Source organism: Hemitrygon akajei, chromosome 14 (genome assembly GCF_048418815.1).
Source record: "Hemitrygon akajei chromosome 14, sHemAka1.3, whole genome shotgun sequence".
In the NCBI taxonomy this organism is placed as follows: Eukaryota; Metazoa; Chordata; class Chondrichthyes; order Myliobatiformes; family Dasyatidae; genus Hemitrygon; species Hemitrygon akajei.
In genome coordinates, this window is record NC_133137.1 from 102,658,110 (window position 1) to 102,675,146 (window position 17,037).

The 17,037-nt window shown below is 38.8% G+C and overlaps 1 protein-coding gene across 5 annotated transcripts in view; it reads left to right on the top strand.

Moving 5' to 3' along the window:
* cep41 (centrosomal protein 41) overlaps window positions 1-17,037 on the top strand; it is a 73,907-nt gene that overhangs the window by 26,814 nt on the left and 30,056 nt on the right. For all 5 annotated transcript variants that reach the window (XM_073066800.1, XM_073066799.1, XM_073066803.1 and 2 more), the window contains 5 exons: window positions 294-341; window positions 7,591-7,652; window positions 8,252-8,318; window positions 9,025-9,184; window positions 14,411-14,577. In XM_073066800.1, coding sequence (XP_072922901.1) covers window positions 314-341; window positions 7,591-7,652; window positions 8,252-8,318; window positions 9,025-9,184; window positions 14,411-14,577 — 484 coding nt within the window. In that variant the 5' untranslated portion in view covers window positions 294-313. The remainder of the gene's footprint in view (window positions 1-293; window positions 342-7,590; window positions 7,653-8,251; window positions 8,319-9,024; window positions 9,185-14,410; window positions 14,578-17,037) is intronic.

Genomic DNA, 17,037 nt, shown 5'->3' on the forward strand with positions numbered 1-17,037 from the left:
TAGTGTTAAATAAGTTGTTAACTATCAAGAACTTTCTCTGAAACAACTAATAAGACTCAACTAGAACTTTGAAAAGAGGCAGAGCTTTACAAAGAAATAAAATATTGCTGTGAAATCTTTCATTTTGCACTTTTTTGCTGCATTCACCAGCAAATTGTTATTTGACATGTTAAATTCTCAAATGTTGTGATTTGATATTTATACTTGATCTATGTGAATAATATTTTGATGTGGATAACTCTAAAGTATAATCATATGAACATATGATTTATTTAACTTCTCTAACTTTGTAGGACACAGCCTTTCAAAGTACATGGAGAAAATTGAAGAGTTAAGAAGAAGTAAGTGATGATTTCCACTCCTCCCTCAAAATGTTCTTTGTAGATATGAAATAGTTGAAGTATAAAATATTAAATTACCAATATGATATAGTGAGAATGTGGAACTTGTTACCTAAGGGAGTAGTTAAAGTGAAAGATTGGTTGCATTTGGGGTGGAGGGGTAAGGGGAGCATGGGACTGACCAAGCATGTCGGAAGGAAACGAGAAGGTTGCACTGATGAACCTAGATGTGGAAAATGAAAATGAGGTTAGATTGGAGCAAAAATGGTTTGGACCGAGTGACTTGCTTAGGTGCAATGTGTCCTATTTAATATACAGACACTTGGATTCTGATCCACAGTAAGTTGCTCCTTGTATGCAGGTGAATGGTAGAATCTGGAGGAGGTTGATAGGAATATGGAGAGGATAAAAAAATGGAACTAATCTTAAAATGGCCATTGAGTTATTTTGATGTATGTAGAGACTAGTGTTATGTAGGAAAGTTAAGAAATAAAAACAGTCAGAGATATTGCTCCTGTTCTGCAATTTTATCTTGCCCATCCAATTATATCAGAGAATATTTCAAAACCATTCACTTCAAACTTCTGATATTATTGTTTTGAACATGTGCTTGACTAGGTTGCCAATAGCCCCGTACTACTTGCCATCTGTTTAAAAAGAAATTGGCTGCCTTACAACATTGGATGCTGTGTTTCCCTCATAATTTTCATGACCTAATACCTGATTACAAAGATGCAATCCCAGGCTGACTTGAACTGATTCATCCAAGGGACAGTATTTGTGCCAGAGTAAGCCAACTGGTACTCTGTTTCCGCGTGAGCTGCTGGCCTGTTGTGGCCCAGTGAGTTAATATAAATCTTTTTCAGCAATCTTCCCAACTGGACATCTGGCATTTCTACTACAGCAGCTTTGACATTTGGGTACGAAGCCAACCCCACGTTGCTAGATGTGAAGTACTACCATTTAATTATTACAAATGATTTGCAGGAGAGAGGAGAAAAGGAGTGAGGAGGATGCTGGGGAATGAGGAAAGAAGTAGGAATGGAAGTGAAATGTAGTGAAGAGAGAGGGGAGGGGAAGAGGGAGGAATGAGCTGGGAGGAGAAATGGTAGCAATAAAAGGTATAACAACCTGTTTAGAATAAACAAAACTAGAGTTACTGGGACACACACAAAATGCTAGTGGAACACAGCAGGCCAGGCAGCATCTATAAGGAGAAACACTGTCGACGTTTCTCCTTATAGGTGCTGCCTGGCCTGCTGTGTTCCACCAACATTTTGTGTGTGTTGCTTGAATTTCCAGCATCTGTAGATTTCTTCATGTTTGCTAGAGTTACTGGAAATTGGATGTCCAAATAGAAGACAATGGAAGTAATCAGCAGGTCAGGAAGCATCGATTGAGAAAAGAGGATTTATTGTTTCAAGTCAGCATTCTTTCATCAGAACTAGGAAAAGTGAAAGCAGGCAGAAGATAGACACATGTTGAAGAAATTCCAAAGGTGCACCAGAGGAACTACCAAGACAGTCAGAAAAAGTGAGGAGGGTTGAAATAAGTACTGTTACATGGAGTTCACAATAATAGAGAAGGAGACAGGTGTAACATAGACCCATACAGGTTCCCATTTACCAAACTTTAGAATTTTGAGGGGATTTAAGAGTTGATAAGGTCACAGATTGGACAGGTCTTTGTTCAAGGAAGAAGCCAAAGAGCATTCAAGAAACACTGTATGAGCTAATGAATTAGGTACCTTCCTTATCATGTTAACATGTACAGTGGCTTTACAAAATATGGACATGAATATAACCACATTAAAATGCAATGGAGAAAAGGAAATTATATGACAGTATAAAGATCATTTTTCACTTCATATGATGTATCAAGTGAATTGCTATCTAGTAATGGTAATGCTATACTGAGTGAGAGTTACTACCTGTCAGCACTGCTGGTGTTTAGGACAGCATGAAAGTCCTCCAACTCTGTCCTTGGTCATCTTCTCTATTGTGCTCCAAGTGTGGTTCAGGATTCCTTCATCGTGCTTTTCGCCACTGTCAGTTATGCAAATTTCAGGTGGAGACTCAGGAATAGAATCACACAGAGATGTAGATTCCTCATTATTGTTTCCGTAACAATTTTTTTTTTGACCAGTTTGTTAACCCTGAGCTGAACCTCCATACCCAGAGGACTGGTAGACCACTGTTAGTCTGGCCTTTACTCTTTGACCTGTTTGGCATGGGTGGTAGAGGACTGGTAGACCACTGTTAATCTGGCCTTTACCCTTTGACCTGTTTGGCATTAGGAAGTAGTGATCATAATATGATATGTTTTAACCTACAATTTGAGAAGGAGAAGGGAAAATCGGATGTGTCAGTATTACAGTTGAACAAAGGGAACTATGGAGTTGCTGGCCAAAGTTCAATGGAACAATATCCTAGCAGGGAAGACAGTGAAACAAAAATGGCAGGTATTTCTGGGAATAATGCAGAAGGTGCAGGATCGGTTCATTCCAAAGAGGAAGAAAGATCCTAAGGGGAGTAAGGGGCAGCCGTGGCTGATGAGGGAAGTAAAGGGCAGTATAAAAATAGAAGAGAAGAAGTATAACATGGCAAAGATGAGTGGGAAACCAGAGGACTGGGAAGCTTTTAAAGAGCAACAGAAGATAGCAAAAAAGGCAATACACCAAGAAAAAATGAGGTACGAAGGTAAACTAGCTAAGAATATAAAGGAGGATAGTAAAAGCTTCTTTAGGTATGTGAATAACAAAAAAATAGTTAAGACCAAAATTGGGCCATTGAAGACAGAAACGGGTGAATTTATTATGGGGAACAAGGAAATGGCAGATGAGTTGAACAGGTTTTTTGGATCTGTCTTCACTAGGGAAAACACAAACAATCTCCCTGATGTAATAGTGGCCAAAGGAACTAGGGTAAAGGGTGAACTGAAGGAAATTTATATTAGGCAAGAAACGGTGTTGGATAGACTGTTGAGTCTGAAGGCTGATAAGTCCCCGGGACCTGATGGTCTGCATCCCAGGGTACTTAAAGAGGTGGCTCTAGAAATTGTGGACGCATTGGTAATCATTTTCCAATGTTCTATAGATTCAGGAACAGTTCCTGCTGATTGGAGGGTGGCTAATGTTGTCCAACTTTTCGAGAAAGGAGGGACAGAGAAAACAGGGAATTATAGACCGGTTAGCCTGACGTCAGTGGTGGGAAAGATGCTGGAGTCAATTATAAAAGAGGAAATTACGACACATTTGGATAGCAGTAGAAGGATCAGTCCGAGTCAGCATGGATTTATGAAGGGAAAATCATGCTTGACTAATCTTCTGGAGTTTTTTGAGGCTGTAACTTTAGTTATTTTATGTAACTAAAATGGACAAGGGAGAGCCAGTGGATGTAGTGTACCTGGACTTCCAGAAAGCTTTTGATAAAGTCCCACATAGGAGATTAGTGGGCAAAATTAGGGCACATGGTATTGGGGACAGAGTACTGACATGGATTGAAAATTGGCTGGCTGACAGGAAACAAATAGTAGTGATTAACAGGTCCCTTTCGGAATGGCAGGCTGTGACCAGTGGGGTACCGCAAGGTTCGGTGCTGGGACCGCAGCTGTTTACAATATACATTAATGATTTAGATGAAGGGATTAAAAGTAACATTAGCAAATTTGCTGAAGACACAAAGCTGGGTGGCAGTGTGAAATGTCAGGAGGATGTTATGAGAATGCAGGGTGACTTGGACAGGTTGGGTGAGTGGGCAAATGTATGGCAGATGCAGTTTAATGTGGATAAGTGTGAGGTTATCCACTTTGGTGGCAAGAACAGGAAGGCAGATTACTATCTAAATGGAGTCAAGTTAGGAAAAGGGGAAGTACATCGAGATCTAGGTGTTCTTGTACATCAGTCAATGAAAGCAAGCATGCAGGTACAGCAGGCAGTGAAGAAAGCTAATGGTAGGCTGGCTTTTATAACAAGAGGAATTGAGTATAGGAGTAAAGAGGTCCTTCTGCAGCTGTACAGGGCCCTGGTGAGACCCCACCTGGAGTATTGTGTGCAGTTTTGGTCTCCAAATTTGAGGAAGGACATTCTTGCTATTGAGGGAGTGCAGCGTAGGTTCACAAGGTTAATTCCCGGAATGGCGAGACTGTCATATGTTAAAAGATTGGAGCGACTGGGCTTGTATACACTGGAATTTAGAAGGATGAGAGGGGATCTGATTAAAACATATAAGATTATTAAGGGATTGGACACACTGGAGGCAGGAAGCATGTTCCCGCTGATGGGTGAGTTCAGAACTAGAGGCCACAGTTTAAGAATAAGGGGTAGGCCATTTAGAACAGAGATGCGGAAAAACTTTTTCACCCAGAGAGTGGTGGATATGTGGAATGCTCTACCCCAGAAGGCAGTGGAGGCCAAGTCTCTGAATGCATTCAAGAGAGAATTAGATAGAGCTCTTATAGATAGCGGTGTCAAGGGATATGGGGAGAGGGCAGGAACGGGGTACTGATTGTGTATGATCAGCCATGATCACAGTGAATGGCGGTGCTGGCTAGAAGGGCCGAATGGCCTACTCCTGCATCTATTGTCTATTGGTGACCCTACCAAGGTCAAGGCACAAGACCCTGTCTCCAGCCAACATAGCTCTCTGGGTCATTCAGGCACACAAGCCTCCAAATTGTATGACGTTTGTGGCCCTCTTGGAGGATATTGAGTGATAGAGAACACGTATGCATTTGTAAGATGCCTAATGCTGTTATTCATTAACTGTGTAATGTAGCTGCTTACGAATTGAAAATTCCCTTTTAAAATTTTGAGAAAGCCATTTCTTTCTGAGTAGGCTTGATGCACTGTGGCAGCACCATACCTGTCAAATGAATATCAATTCTGATTTCTAGCAGTTTTAAATAACTTTTTTGTTCAACTTCCCGTGGAATGCCCAGGTACTTTACAAAAGGTAATTTATTACGAGTTGTAAAGCTGTACAGGTAGTTTCCTTTCGTGAAAGGAATTAAAGATGGATTGTGAAAATTTGCTAGATTTTCTCATGGATAAGTGATATAGCCTGCTTTGTTAGTTCAGGTAATTGCATTGGTCAGCACAGTACTTCACTGTGTCGAAGGTAACCGGAGTGTTTCATGAATAGATTTAAATAAATGGCCCTTTAGTTGCACAAGATAAAGCCATTGCATATAAAAGGATGTGTATAAACTTAGAATGATATTTTGAGTGGATGAGTACAATTTCAGCAAATGTAGGAAGTCCCAAAACTGATGCTGGTGTAAATAAAACCAGTGAATTTGGTGTTTATTAGCAGAGTAAAGGTAGAAAGTTATTTTTAATATAAGATTGATCTGAAAATAAACAGACAAAATATGTCAGCAATCAGCCAAGAGGGATCACAAAATGACAACAAGCAAACCCAAGGTAAGAGAAATCTTAGCTGCTTCAGTTTTCATTAATTTAAGTGGTTAGACAATGCTTAATTTTAAAGGTGTGATAATACACTCGCGAACTAAAGTGAAATGCGATCAGTGAAATTTATTTTAATTTGTATGAAGGTGAGATTTGTAAAGACAATTGTTTAGACAGTGAAGCCCTAAATTAAGCAAAATTCAATGTGTAAACTGACACAAGAACTGGATGAAGTTCTACGTGGATCCATTTTTGGGATAGATTATTTAAAGTATTTCCTGACTTGATATAAATAAGGCAAGAATAGCCTGTGGTATATTCAAAGGAACCTATTGAAACAAAAAATGAACACATCAGGCCTGAGCCATAGTTACAGGAAGAATGTGGAGTGTGAGGATTTAGAGAAGGTACAGATGAGGCTTACTAGGATGGATTGGAGAGGATTAGCTATAAGGAAAGTCTGGACAAACTTGGATTGTCTTCTTTCGCGTGATGGGAGCTGACAAGCAACCTGATAGAAATATATAAAATTATGAGATGAATAGATGTGGTAGATAATCAGAGTCCTGTTCCTAACGTGAAAATGTCAAATACTAGATGGTAAAGGGTTAAGGTGACAGAGGGAAAGTTAAAGGAAGTGCGAGAGACATCTATTTAAAAAAAACTCTGAGTCTGAGGTGCCTGGAATGCACTGACAGGGGAGGTAGTAGAAGGAGATATAATAGCAATTTTTAAGAGGTATTTAAGTATGGAAGCTCCAAAGCATTGAACTGCAAACCCTGCAGAGTATAGTAAAAGCCACTCCCTTCTATTTGTGACATTTATTGGGAGCATTGAATGCAAACAGCCCAAAGTACTGTTGAGGGTCCCCACCACCCATCGCACAATCTCTTCCACCTTCTACCATCAGGAAGGAGGTACAAGAGCATCAGGACTAGGATTGCTAAACTGGATAGCAGCTTCCAACCCCCAGACTCTGAGACTAATGGATACCCTGCCACCACTAAGGTCTCATCATTAGGATAGTGAGGTTTACTGTTTACTGAGCTGCGCGCTTCACCTGCACTTTGAATTATATTTTATTAACTTAGTTGTAGTAATATTTTGTTTTATGTTCTTAGTGTGATGTATGAATTTTGGGTGCACTCTGGTTATTTTGTTTTGTTGTATATGTATGTACAGACCAAAGACAATAAACTTGAACTTCAGTGTGAACGAGCATGGAAGAGAGAGAGGTGGATCATGTGCAGATTGATGCAATTAGTTAGGTTAGCATCATGGTCAGCACAGACATAATGGGTGAAAGGACCTTTTCCTATGCTGTACAGATTGATGTTTTATGAGTCCCGTCTGTTAAATGGTTCGATATTTTCTTAACCCAATTGTGAGGAAGAATTGTTTTCTATAAATCTCCTGGGAGTTTTCAGAATTGTCTCTTTATTTTACAGCATCTGTTTGTTATGTGTTCCCAAGGTTTGTACTCACTTGAGAGGTTGGCAGTAAATATATTTAAAAGGGTCATTGAGGTTGATGGATCTCAAAGCTGACAGATGATTAGAAGTGGATTGAAAACGTTGATATGTCTGACTACTAGAAATGTAATTGATAAAGCATTTTGTCTCAGTTAAAATAAAATTTTAGGAATTGACCAGGATGCTGTAAGTTTCCACTGAGAGATTTGCCAACAGCATGACATCTGGATTGTAGATGCCATCTGGTACACTTTAAACACTGTGGTGCATACAAAATGACTTTGGAAATATAATCTGTATACATTTTGTAATGTAATTGTCTTAAATTCTCATACTTGACCTATTTTATTTCCTTTATTTTCAATAGATTATAGATATAAAAGAGATGAATTATTCAAAAGATTGAAAGTCACTACATTTGCCCAGTTGGTAAGTGTTCTTTTTTGGTAAGTCATGAGCCAGTAGGCCATTTTATATAATCCAATACCTAGAGAATCGGGTCTCAAATTGTTTTTACCAGATGTCCTTAATTGTAATTGAAATATATCATTTTTTCTAAAGTCACAACCATATTTTTCTAAAACATGTAATTCTGTCAGTTTAAAATCCCAGCCTGAAATTTATTGAGGATGAATAAATGAAGGGGATGGAGTTTCTAAACTGAACGCGGCATTTACTAAAACCCTAAACGTGTTTCTTTTAGATAGGATACAGATTTTGTGCTGTTTCCTCAGAAATGGCAGTTGTGATTGAAGGATGAATATTCCTCAGACATTCATCTCAGATCTGAGGTAAACACTACAAAGTGGGGAATACTTTGCAGTTGTAATCCAAAGAAATCAATGAACGAGTTGAGTTTAATTTTTGATATCTGAATTCCAAATGAAATGTGTGTTATAATGCAAAATGTGGTATAAATACCTGTTTCATCTGCTATAGTTAGGAAGTTGAGGGGATTCTGTGTCTTTAATATTTATTCTTCAGGTAGTTTAGAACAATATCTTAATTTACTTTTGTAATTAACATAGGTGCTACAAGTGGCTTCTGTGAATGAGCAGGATAATGGGGTGTTTGAAGATCTACAACAGGAGGAAGGTTTGTATCCATTAAAGAATCTGTTAAAGTTTTAGCAATGACCCTGCAGTGTTTATAACTGGAGAGTGCAGGATAATGGATGAGAAATCATTACTAAATAGAAATCTCCTATAAAACGCAAACATTCAAACATAGATAACAGTAGCCTGAGTAGACCATTTAACCTTTTGTCTCCCTAATGCACCCCTCCCACTTTTCCAAGCATTCATCATTTGCAGAATAATTTCTTTTTATTTCTGGTACCAAGTTATATTGTACTGCATTTGACATGCGTTTGTTCACTCATCCAACTTGTCTACATGATATGGAGGCATTTTTTCTTCCTCCTCAGAGCTCAGACTCTTGCCAGCCTTGTTTTATCTGTAGAATGAAATTGTTAAACTTAGTTCACTTACTGTTATGTATAGTGGGGACACAGCACTGATCCCTGTGGAGCCTCACCAATCATTGCTTGCCACTTAGAAGAAGACCCTTTTGTTCCTACTGTTTCCAGGATGTCAAATGATTTTTTTTCTGTCTGTTCCAATATATTACCCAGTGGAATGTGTTTTAAATTTGCATTGTAATCTCTTTATTTTGAGACCTCAATCCAAAGCTTTCTTGTTCAAAGTTCAAATACACCACCTCTAGTGTTTCTCCACTAGATATTCTACATATTCTAATCTCCACTACTTGCTGCTTTTAAATTTAGTGTTGTTCCCTTCAGATTTGAATTCTGTTGTCTCTGCAAATGAGCCTGAGCTGGGTGCAATAAAGAGAAATGATGATCAAAGTCCAGTGGAAAATCCACAGAAATCTCCAATAGAATTAATAAGTAATGATGAGTCAGGTGAAAAACCACTAACGGCTCGTTCCACCCTCCAAAGGTAAGAGTTCCTCTACTGACAAACGATCATGATTATATTTCTTTCTTTGTCATGTAGCGTCAGTCACACGATTTCTAAAAAAAACGAACAAACTTAAGCAAGTAAACAATGTTTAATTACTTTAAAATAAAAACGTTATAATGCTGGGTTTAATTACCAGGACTAATGATATCTGAAAGGAGCAAACCCTTGTCATTTCAATAAGTGATTGGATTATAGTCAGTCCTACATGAAACACAACATTGTGATTATAGTTCAGTTGTAACTAACATTATGCATTTCCTACAAATATTTCACTCAGTTTAAAACTGGTGCTAAGTAATTACTCAGAAATATCAAAACTGTGTAAATTTGCCTTCATTTTATATATAACAACTTTTTTAAAAAATGTGTGCTTTAGTTACAACTTGTAACCAGATGAGGACAAAACAGACAGATTTCATGATATTTTGCTCAGAGTCCAGGCTTGTTTGGTATAACATAAAACTGTTTTAACCCTTCATTCAAGTTGAAGGGCAGATATAAAGAAAATGGACATTTAGTTATTTACCAAAATTTAAAAGGCTCACCTCAAAGTTATTGACTTTTACAATGCCAGAGACCAGGGTACCTACTCTTAGCTTATTCAACTGCTTAGTTTTTATCTGTGAATTAAGGCTAAGAACAACCAAAATCTACTTGACTATGTACTGAAGCTGATCTTGTCATTTCTTGACAAACACAGAAGTCCTGACCCATCCAGTTCCCCTCCATCGCCACCCTCCTCCATCTGGCAGAACTGGTCCTCAAACCCAACAATTTCTCCTTCAATTCCTCTTACTTTCTCAAAACTCAAGGGGTTGGCATGGGCACCCATATGGGCCCCAAATATGCCTGCCTTTTCATTGGTACTGATACATGCCAGCAGTAATAGACCACAGGCACAGATTTTTAATGTTAATCAACTATATTTTCTATTTAATTCTTCAGTGAAGACTTTAGTTTTCAATGAAGTTTTCAGTGTCCTGCCTAAATGACTACTGTCCCGTTGCACTCACATTCATCATCATGAAGTGTTTGAAGAGGCTCGTCATGAGGCGCATGAAGACCCTGCTGCCCCCCTCACTGGAGCCCCTGCAGTTTGCGTACCATCCCAACTGCTCAACAGACGACGCCATTGCCATCACCCTCCACCTGGCCCTAACCCACCTAGACAAAAAGGACACGTACGTTCAAATACTGTTCATAGACTTCAGTTCAGCATTCAACACAATCATCCCTCAGAAATTGATTGGAAAGCTGAGCCTACTGGGCCTGAACACCTCCCTCTGCAACTGGATTCTAGACTTCCTGACTGGGAGACTGCAGTCAGTCCAGATCGGAGACAGCATCTCAACACCATCACACTGAGCACGGGGGCCCCTCAGGGCTGTGTGCTCAGTCCACTGCTGTTCACCTGCTGACCCACAACTGTGCTGCAACACACAGCTCAAAACACATCATCGAGTTCACCGATGATACGACCGTGGTGGGTCTCATCAGCAAGAACGACAGAGAGGAGGTGCAGCGGCTAATGGACTGGTACAGAGCCAATAACCTGTCTGAATGTGAACAAAACAAAAGAGATGGTTGTTGACTTCAGGAGGGCACAGAGCGACCACTCCCCGCTGAACATTGACGGCTCCTCGGTAGAGATCGTAAAGAGCACCAAATTTCTTGGTGTTCAGCTGGCGGAGAATCTCACCTGGTCCCTCAACACCAGCTCCATAGCAAAGAAAGCCCAGCAGCGTCTCTACTTGCAGCGAAGGCTGAGGAAAGTCCATCTCCCACCCCCCATCCTCATCAGATTCTACAGGAGTTGTATTGAGAGCATCCTGAGCAACTGCATCACTGCCTGGTTCGGAAATTGCACCATCTTGGATCGCAAGATCCTGCAACGGATAATGAGGTCAGCTGAGAAGATCATCGGGGTCTCTCTTCCCGCCATTACGGATATTTACACTACACGCTGCATCCGCAAAGCAACCAGCATTATGAAGGACCCCACGCACCCCTCATACAAACTCTTCTCCCTCCTGCCATCTGGGAAAAGGCACCAAAGCATTCAGGCTGTCACGACCAGACTGTGTAACAGTTTCTTCCCCCAAGCTATCAGACTCCTCAATACCCAGAGTCTGGACTGACACCTTACTGCCCTATTGTCTTGTTTATTATTTATTGTAATGCCTGCACTGTTTTGTCCTGGGTAGGTCTGTAGTCTAGTGTTTTTCTTCTGTGTTGTTTTTTTACGTAGTTCAGTGTAGTTTTTGTACTGTGTCATGTAACACCAAGGTCCTGAAAAACGTTGTCTCGTTTTTACTATGTACTGTACCAGCAGTTATGGTCAAAATGACAAAAAGTGACTTGACTTAATTGTCAATTAACACAGTTACTCCCCTAACCAAAATTAACAGTGCAATGCATCTTAGCTCACAAACTGTGGAGGTCTGGAAATAGTTCTTCCCAAGTCTTACTCAACCCAAAATATAGACAATTTAAACAGAGTCCTAGGATGACAATCCAGAAGGTTCTGAGTTCCACGGGAACAGGTACAGGTGTCCGTGAGGAAGGGTTCATAAAATCTGCATTGCGATGACACAAGGTGACAGTCACAGAAGAGTCCAGAAGTCAAGTGGTCATCACTTAAATACTAGAGTCCATACAGGGATAACAAGGTGACAGTCACAGAATATTCCTTAGCACAAGTGGTTGCCACATAACACACCCAAATCCATGTGTAGGTTAACAAAAAGAGGTCGCCACAGAATACTGCAGAAATCCAAGTATGGATCATACAAAGTGACAGTCACATATCCAATATGCACTGTGTGCCGCAAATTATCACAATCTTCCGTCACGGAGAAATATTGGGACCACCCACTGCTGTAGTGAACTCTTCAACTCACTCGACTCAATTCACTCCCTCTCTGGTAGCTCACGATCCATTAAATCCGTTAACTGACGAATTTTTCCAGAAACCTCTCGAATCGAATAGAAGGAACCTCTACGCATTTGTTATAATGACGTAATCCACCCGTCTCGTTCAGGCGAGCCTAAATGACACTTACGGTTACTAAAAAAAATGTTTGATATGTAACAGTACGTAGAACAGTCCATGTTCCAAGCCTTCATGGGTAATGCCTCCCAATGCTTCCTGTGCTACATTAACAACTACATTGGTACTGCTTCATTCACTTGTGCTGAGCTCGTCAAGTTCATCTACTTTACCTCCAATTTCCACCCAACCTTTAAATTCACTTGGTCCATTTCTGACATATCTTTCTCCTTTCTCAATCTCTCTGTCTCCATCTCTGGAAACAAAATATCTACCAACATCTTTTGTAAACCTACTGATTCCCATGGTTATCATGACTATACCTCTTGCTACCCTGTCTCCTGTAAAAATGCTATTTCCTTTTCTCAGTTTCTTCGTCTCTGTCACATCTGTTCCCAGAATGAGGCTTTTCTTTCCAGGACATCAGTGATGTCCCTTCCTCCACCATTGATGCAATTTCCTGGACATCCATGCTCACCTCAACTTCCCATCACATTAACAGGGATAGCATTCCTCATGTCCTCACTTACCACCCCACTATAGTGAGCCACTATATCCAACCTGTTATTCTCTGCAATTTCTGCCATTTTCAATGGGATCCTATCGCCAAACACATCTTTAACTCCACTCCTCCCTTCACTCCCTCCTTTCCACAGGGATCACTTCCTCTGTAATTCCCTTCTCTGTTCATCCATCTCCACCAATATGAGGGCTCAAATCCCTGCAAGTAACAGAAATGCTACACCTGCCCATTTACCTCATCCCTTAAGTCCATTCAGGGACCCAAACCGTCCTTCCAAGTGAGGCAACACTTTACCTGAAAATCTGTTGGGGTTGTCCATTGTATCCAGTGCTTCTGAATGCAGACCCCTCTACATTGGGGAAACACAACATAAATTGGGGGACTGGTTTGTTGAGCATCTCGCCATCCGCCAAAAGTGGAATTTCCCAGTGGCCAACCATTTTAATTCCAATCCCCTTTCCCATTCTGACGTGTTAGCTCATGGCTTGATTTCTGTCAAGGTAGCCTCCAATCTGATGGCATCGATTTATTTTTTTTAATCCTTCCCCTTCCCTCTTCTTCTATTCTCCACTCTGACCTCTTACCTCTTCTCACCTGCCCATCACCTCCCCCAGGTGCCTGCCCTTTTTTCTCCCATAGCCTACTCTCCTCTCCTATAAGATTACTTCTTCTCCGCCCCTTTATCTTTCCCGCCCTTTGGCTTCACCTATCACCTTCTAGTTAGTCCTCCTTCTCCTCGCCCCACAACTTTTTGTTCTGGCGTTTTTTCACCTTCCTTTCCAGTCCTACTGAAGGGTCTTGGCCCGAAATGTTGACTGTTTAGTTTGATGCCTGACCTGCTTAGTTCCTCCAGCATTTTGTATGTGTTGCTCTGGATTTCTAGAATCTGCACTATCTATTCTGTTTATAAACACAAAAGCAGACATTTTGAGCAGGAGTCCAATGTGAATCAGTAATGTAACATTTTTTGTTTGATGTTTGTGTTTAGGAAGGAAAACTATTCATACACCTATCCTCATCTCATGTAGTTGGACTTTTTTTGTGCTCCTAAGGAGTACTATGTAGGCATGGAATCAGTCTGAGACATTAGATCTGACCACCTGTTTCCTCAACCTCCAGTGAAGCTCAAAATCATTGTCTTCTGACCTTCACCTTCAACATCAAGTTCAGTATATTTGGATTAATAATAATTCCAGAATTCTGATTTCAAATTTCTAATATCCATCTGCTAATTCTAAATATTATTCTGTATTTGCAGCTCCTCGAGCTTTTGTTTCCTATTATCATCTTTCTTCATCTGCACTGCCGCAACTATTTGTCACTTCTCTCCCCTGCACCCTGTCGCAGTCCTGCCCTTGACCCTTTTTATGGCATTCTAAAACTTACTTTATTCCTAATTATGGTGAGAACTGGATGATCTCCAATGTTTAATACTTTTCACAAATGTTTCCTGATCTATTTAAAGCATTTTGGGTTTTTTTAAGTTTCTGCCAACTTGTTAGAATATCTTTTTACGCCTTTAAATTATATTTTAAAAAGTTTGTCCTTGATTCTTAACTACTAGAATTTGCTATTAACTATTAGAATCTGGTAGTTTATGGTTCCATAATTTTTGTATTTTTCTCATAAGTGTTATAAGTGGTGTTGGGGAAATTGACCTGGAGAGGAAACAGAAAGAGTTCCATTCTAAGCCTTCTGAATGTCCTGAAAAAACAGATGGACCTTATCCGGACTGCCCTTATCTGTTGTTGGATGTACGAGACCGGGACGCCTATGAACAATGTCATATTGTTGGAGGTAATGCATGAAGATGTTAGTTCAGTTGTCATTTGCAGGTTATATGGGTAAAACTTTAATCATTATTTTCAGGTCAATAAAGATCATTGTAGTTAATGCATAAAAACAATGTTACATTAGCCTGTTGTAGTAGGTAAAGTGTGGAGTATAAATCCCTGTTCTCATTAAACAAGTGAGTTTCCCTCCATTCCACTTACGGAATCTGCTTTTTTTTGTCCGTTCATTTTTTTTTGGGTCAGAGTATCATGGTCATAGTCAAAGAGTGCTAAGTACAGAAATAAGCCCTTTGGCCCTTCAAGCCAATCTGTTACTTTCCCTAGTACCACTGATCTGCACCTGGACCATAGCCCTCCCATTCATGTACTAATGTATCCTTACTGCTTTAGAATTTTCTCACAACTCCCTATAGCATGAAATTAAGACTGGGACTCAAGCTTGTACTTCCAATACAGAGCTTTGTCTACCTGTAGTATATTTCAGGAATTAGAGTTTGAAGATTTTGTTTTACATTCTGGTTGCATCCTATAGACTTGATTTAAAATAGTGTGAGTCTTGCCAGCATTTTCACCAAATTCCCAACACGTAATGCATCTAATTTACAGAGCCCTGAGAAGGTATTCATCCCCCACAGCTATTTTCACATTCTATTGTCCTATTTTCTAAATTTAAAATATGTTCAAGTAGGATTTTTTGAACTAATCTACAAAACATGTGCATCATGACAAATCAAAAGAAAAATTCCAAAACCATTTACTAAAACTTAAAAACAAAAACTGTGAGACTGAAAAAAAAATTCCTCCCTTTTGTAATTACTTGCTAACTTCCCTCAGGTGCAATATTGTATTTTTTTTCTTTTTCAATCTCTATTATTATTATTAATATCAATATGATAAGATTAATACATTGATAGTGGGGTTACAAACTTACAAAGTTACACTGAACATGAAAGGATACACAAGCAATAATTACAATATAGTTAAGTCTTCCCAAATCATGAATGATACAAATATCATATAAACAGAACAAAACTAGATATATCATATATTAAAAAAAAGAAAAGAGAAAAAGAAAAAAAATTAACCCTAAGAAAAACTAATCTAACAACCTAACACTAATAAAGAGAAAAAAAAGGAGGAAAAAAAAAGGAAAAAAAAAATTTTTTTTAAATAAATAATGGGCTGTTTATAGTATTATTAAAAAAAGTACAAAATCATCGGTGTCGCCAACTCCGATCCTCTCAACATATGTATAATCAAAACCGAAAAAACGAATAGGATTGGATCAGGGTCAAATTACATCATATGAAAATATTGAATAAATGGTCTCCATGTCTTTTCAAAATTAATAGAAGGGTCAAATACAACACTTACAATTTTCTTCAAATTTAGACAATAACAAAGTTATGGATTATTTTTGGATAATTGTTTTATGTCTTTTGAACAATTATCTAATAAATATAATTTGCCTAGATTTCATTTTTTTACATATTTACAGATTAGGAATTTCTTAAACACTGTACTTCCTACCTTTCCAAATTTTGAGCCTTCGGGTATTTTGGAGAAATTGTTAGAACTAAATCCTTCTCAGAAAGGTGTAATATCAAAACTTTACAATATAATTATGAAAATATGTTCAGAGGCCTTCTATAAGATTAAAAATGATTGGGAAAGAGAACTTAACTTTATTATCCTTATTGAGAATTGGGACAAAATTCTTCAATTAGTTAATTTATCATCTATATGTGCTAAACATTCATTAATACAGTTTAAAGTTGTGCACAGGGCTCATATGTCCAAGGATAAATTGGCTCGTTTTTATTCCCATATAAATCCTATATGTGACAGATGTCATTCTGAGATAGCGTCTTTAACTCATATGTTTTGGTCATGTCCACTTTTGAAAAAATATTGGAAAGACATTTTCGATATTATTTCCACGGTATTGAACATTGATTTACAACCTCATCCTATTACTGCAATTTTTGGTTTACCAATGGTGGACTCAATCCATTTATCTTCTTCTGCTTGTCGAATGATTGCATTTCTTACATTAATGGCTAGAAGAGCTATTTTGTTGAATTGGAAAGAAATTAATCCCCCTACCGTATTTCATTGGCTTTCTCAAACTTTGTTATGTCTAAATGTGGAGAAAATTAGAAGTGTTGCAATATTGTATATTAGCTTACCAATTCATTCAATTTGTTGATGTAGAAAATTGGAGGATCTGTTTTCAATTAATTCATAAGAATAAATACCCCTCTCTCTGTAAGGTCCAACAGTATGGTATATTTTCAACAGACCAAGCCAGAATGACGACAAAAGACAAATCAAGGAAATGGTAATAGAGAAGCACACATCTGGGGAAGGGTACAAGACCATCTCAAAGGCACTGAACATACCTCAGAATTTAGTGCAGTCCATCATGGACAAAATATGAATCCACAGCCACACTGCCTATGTC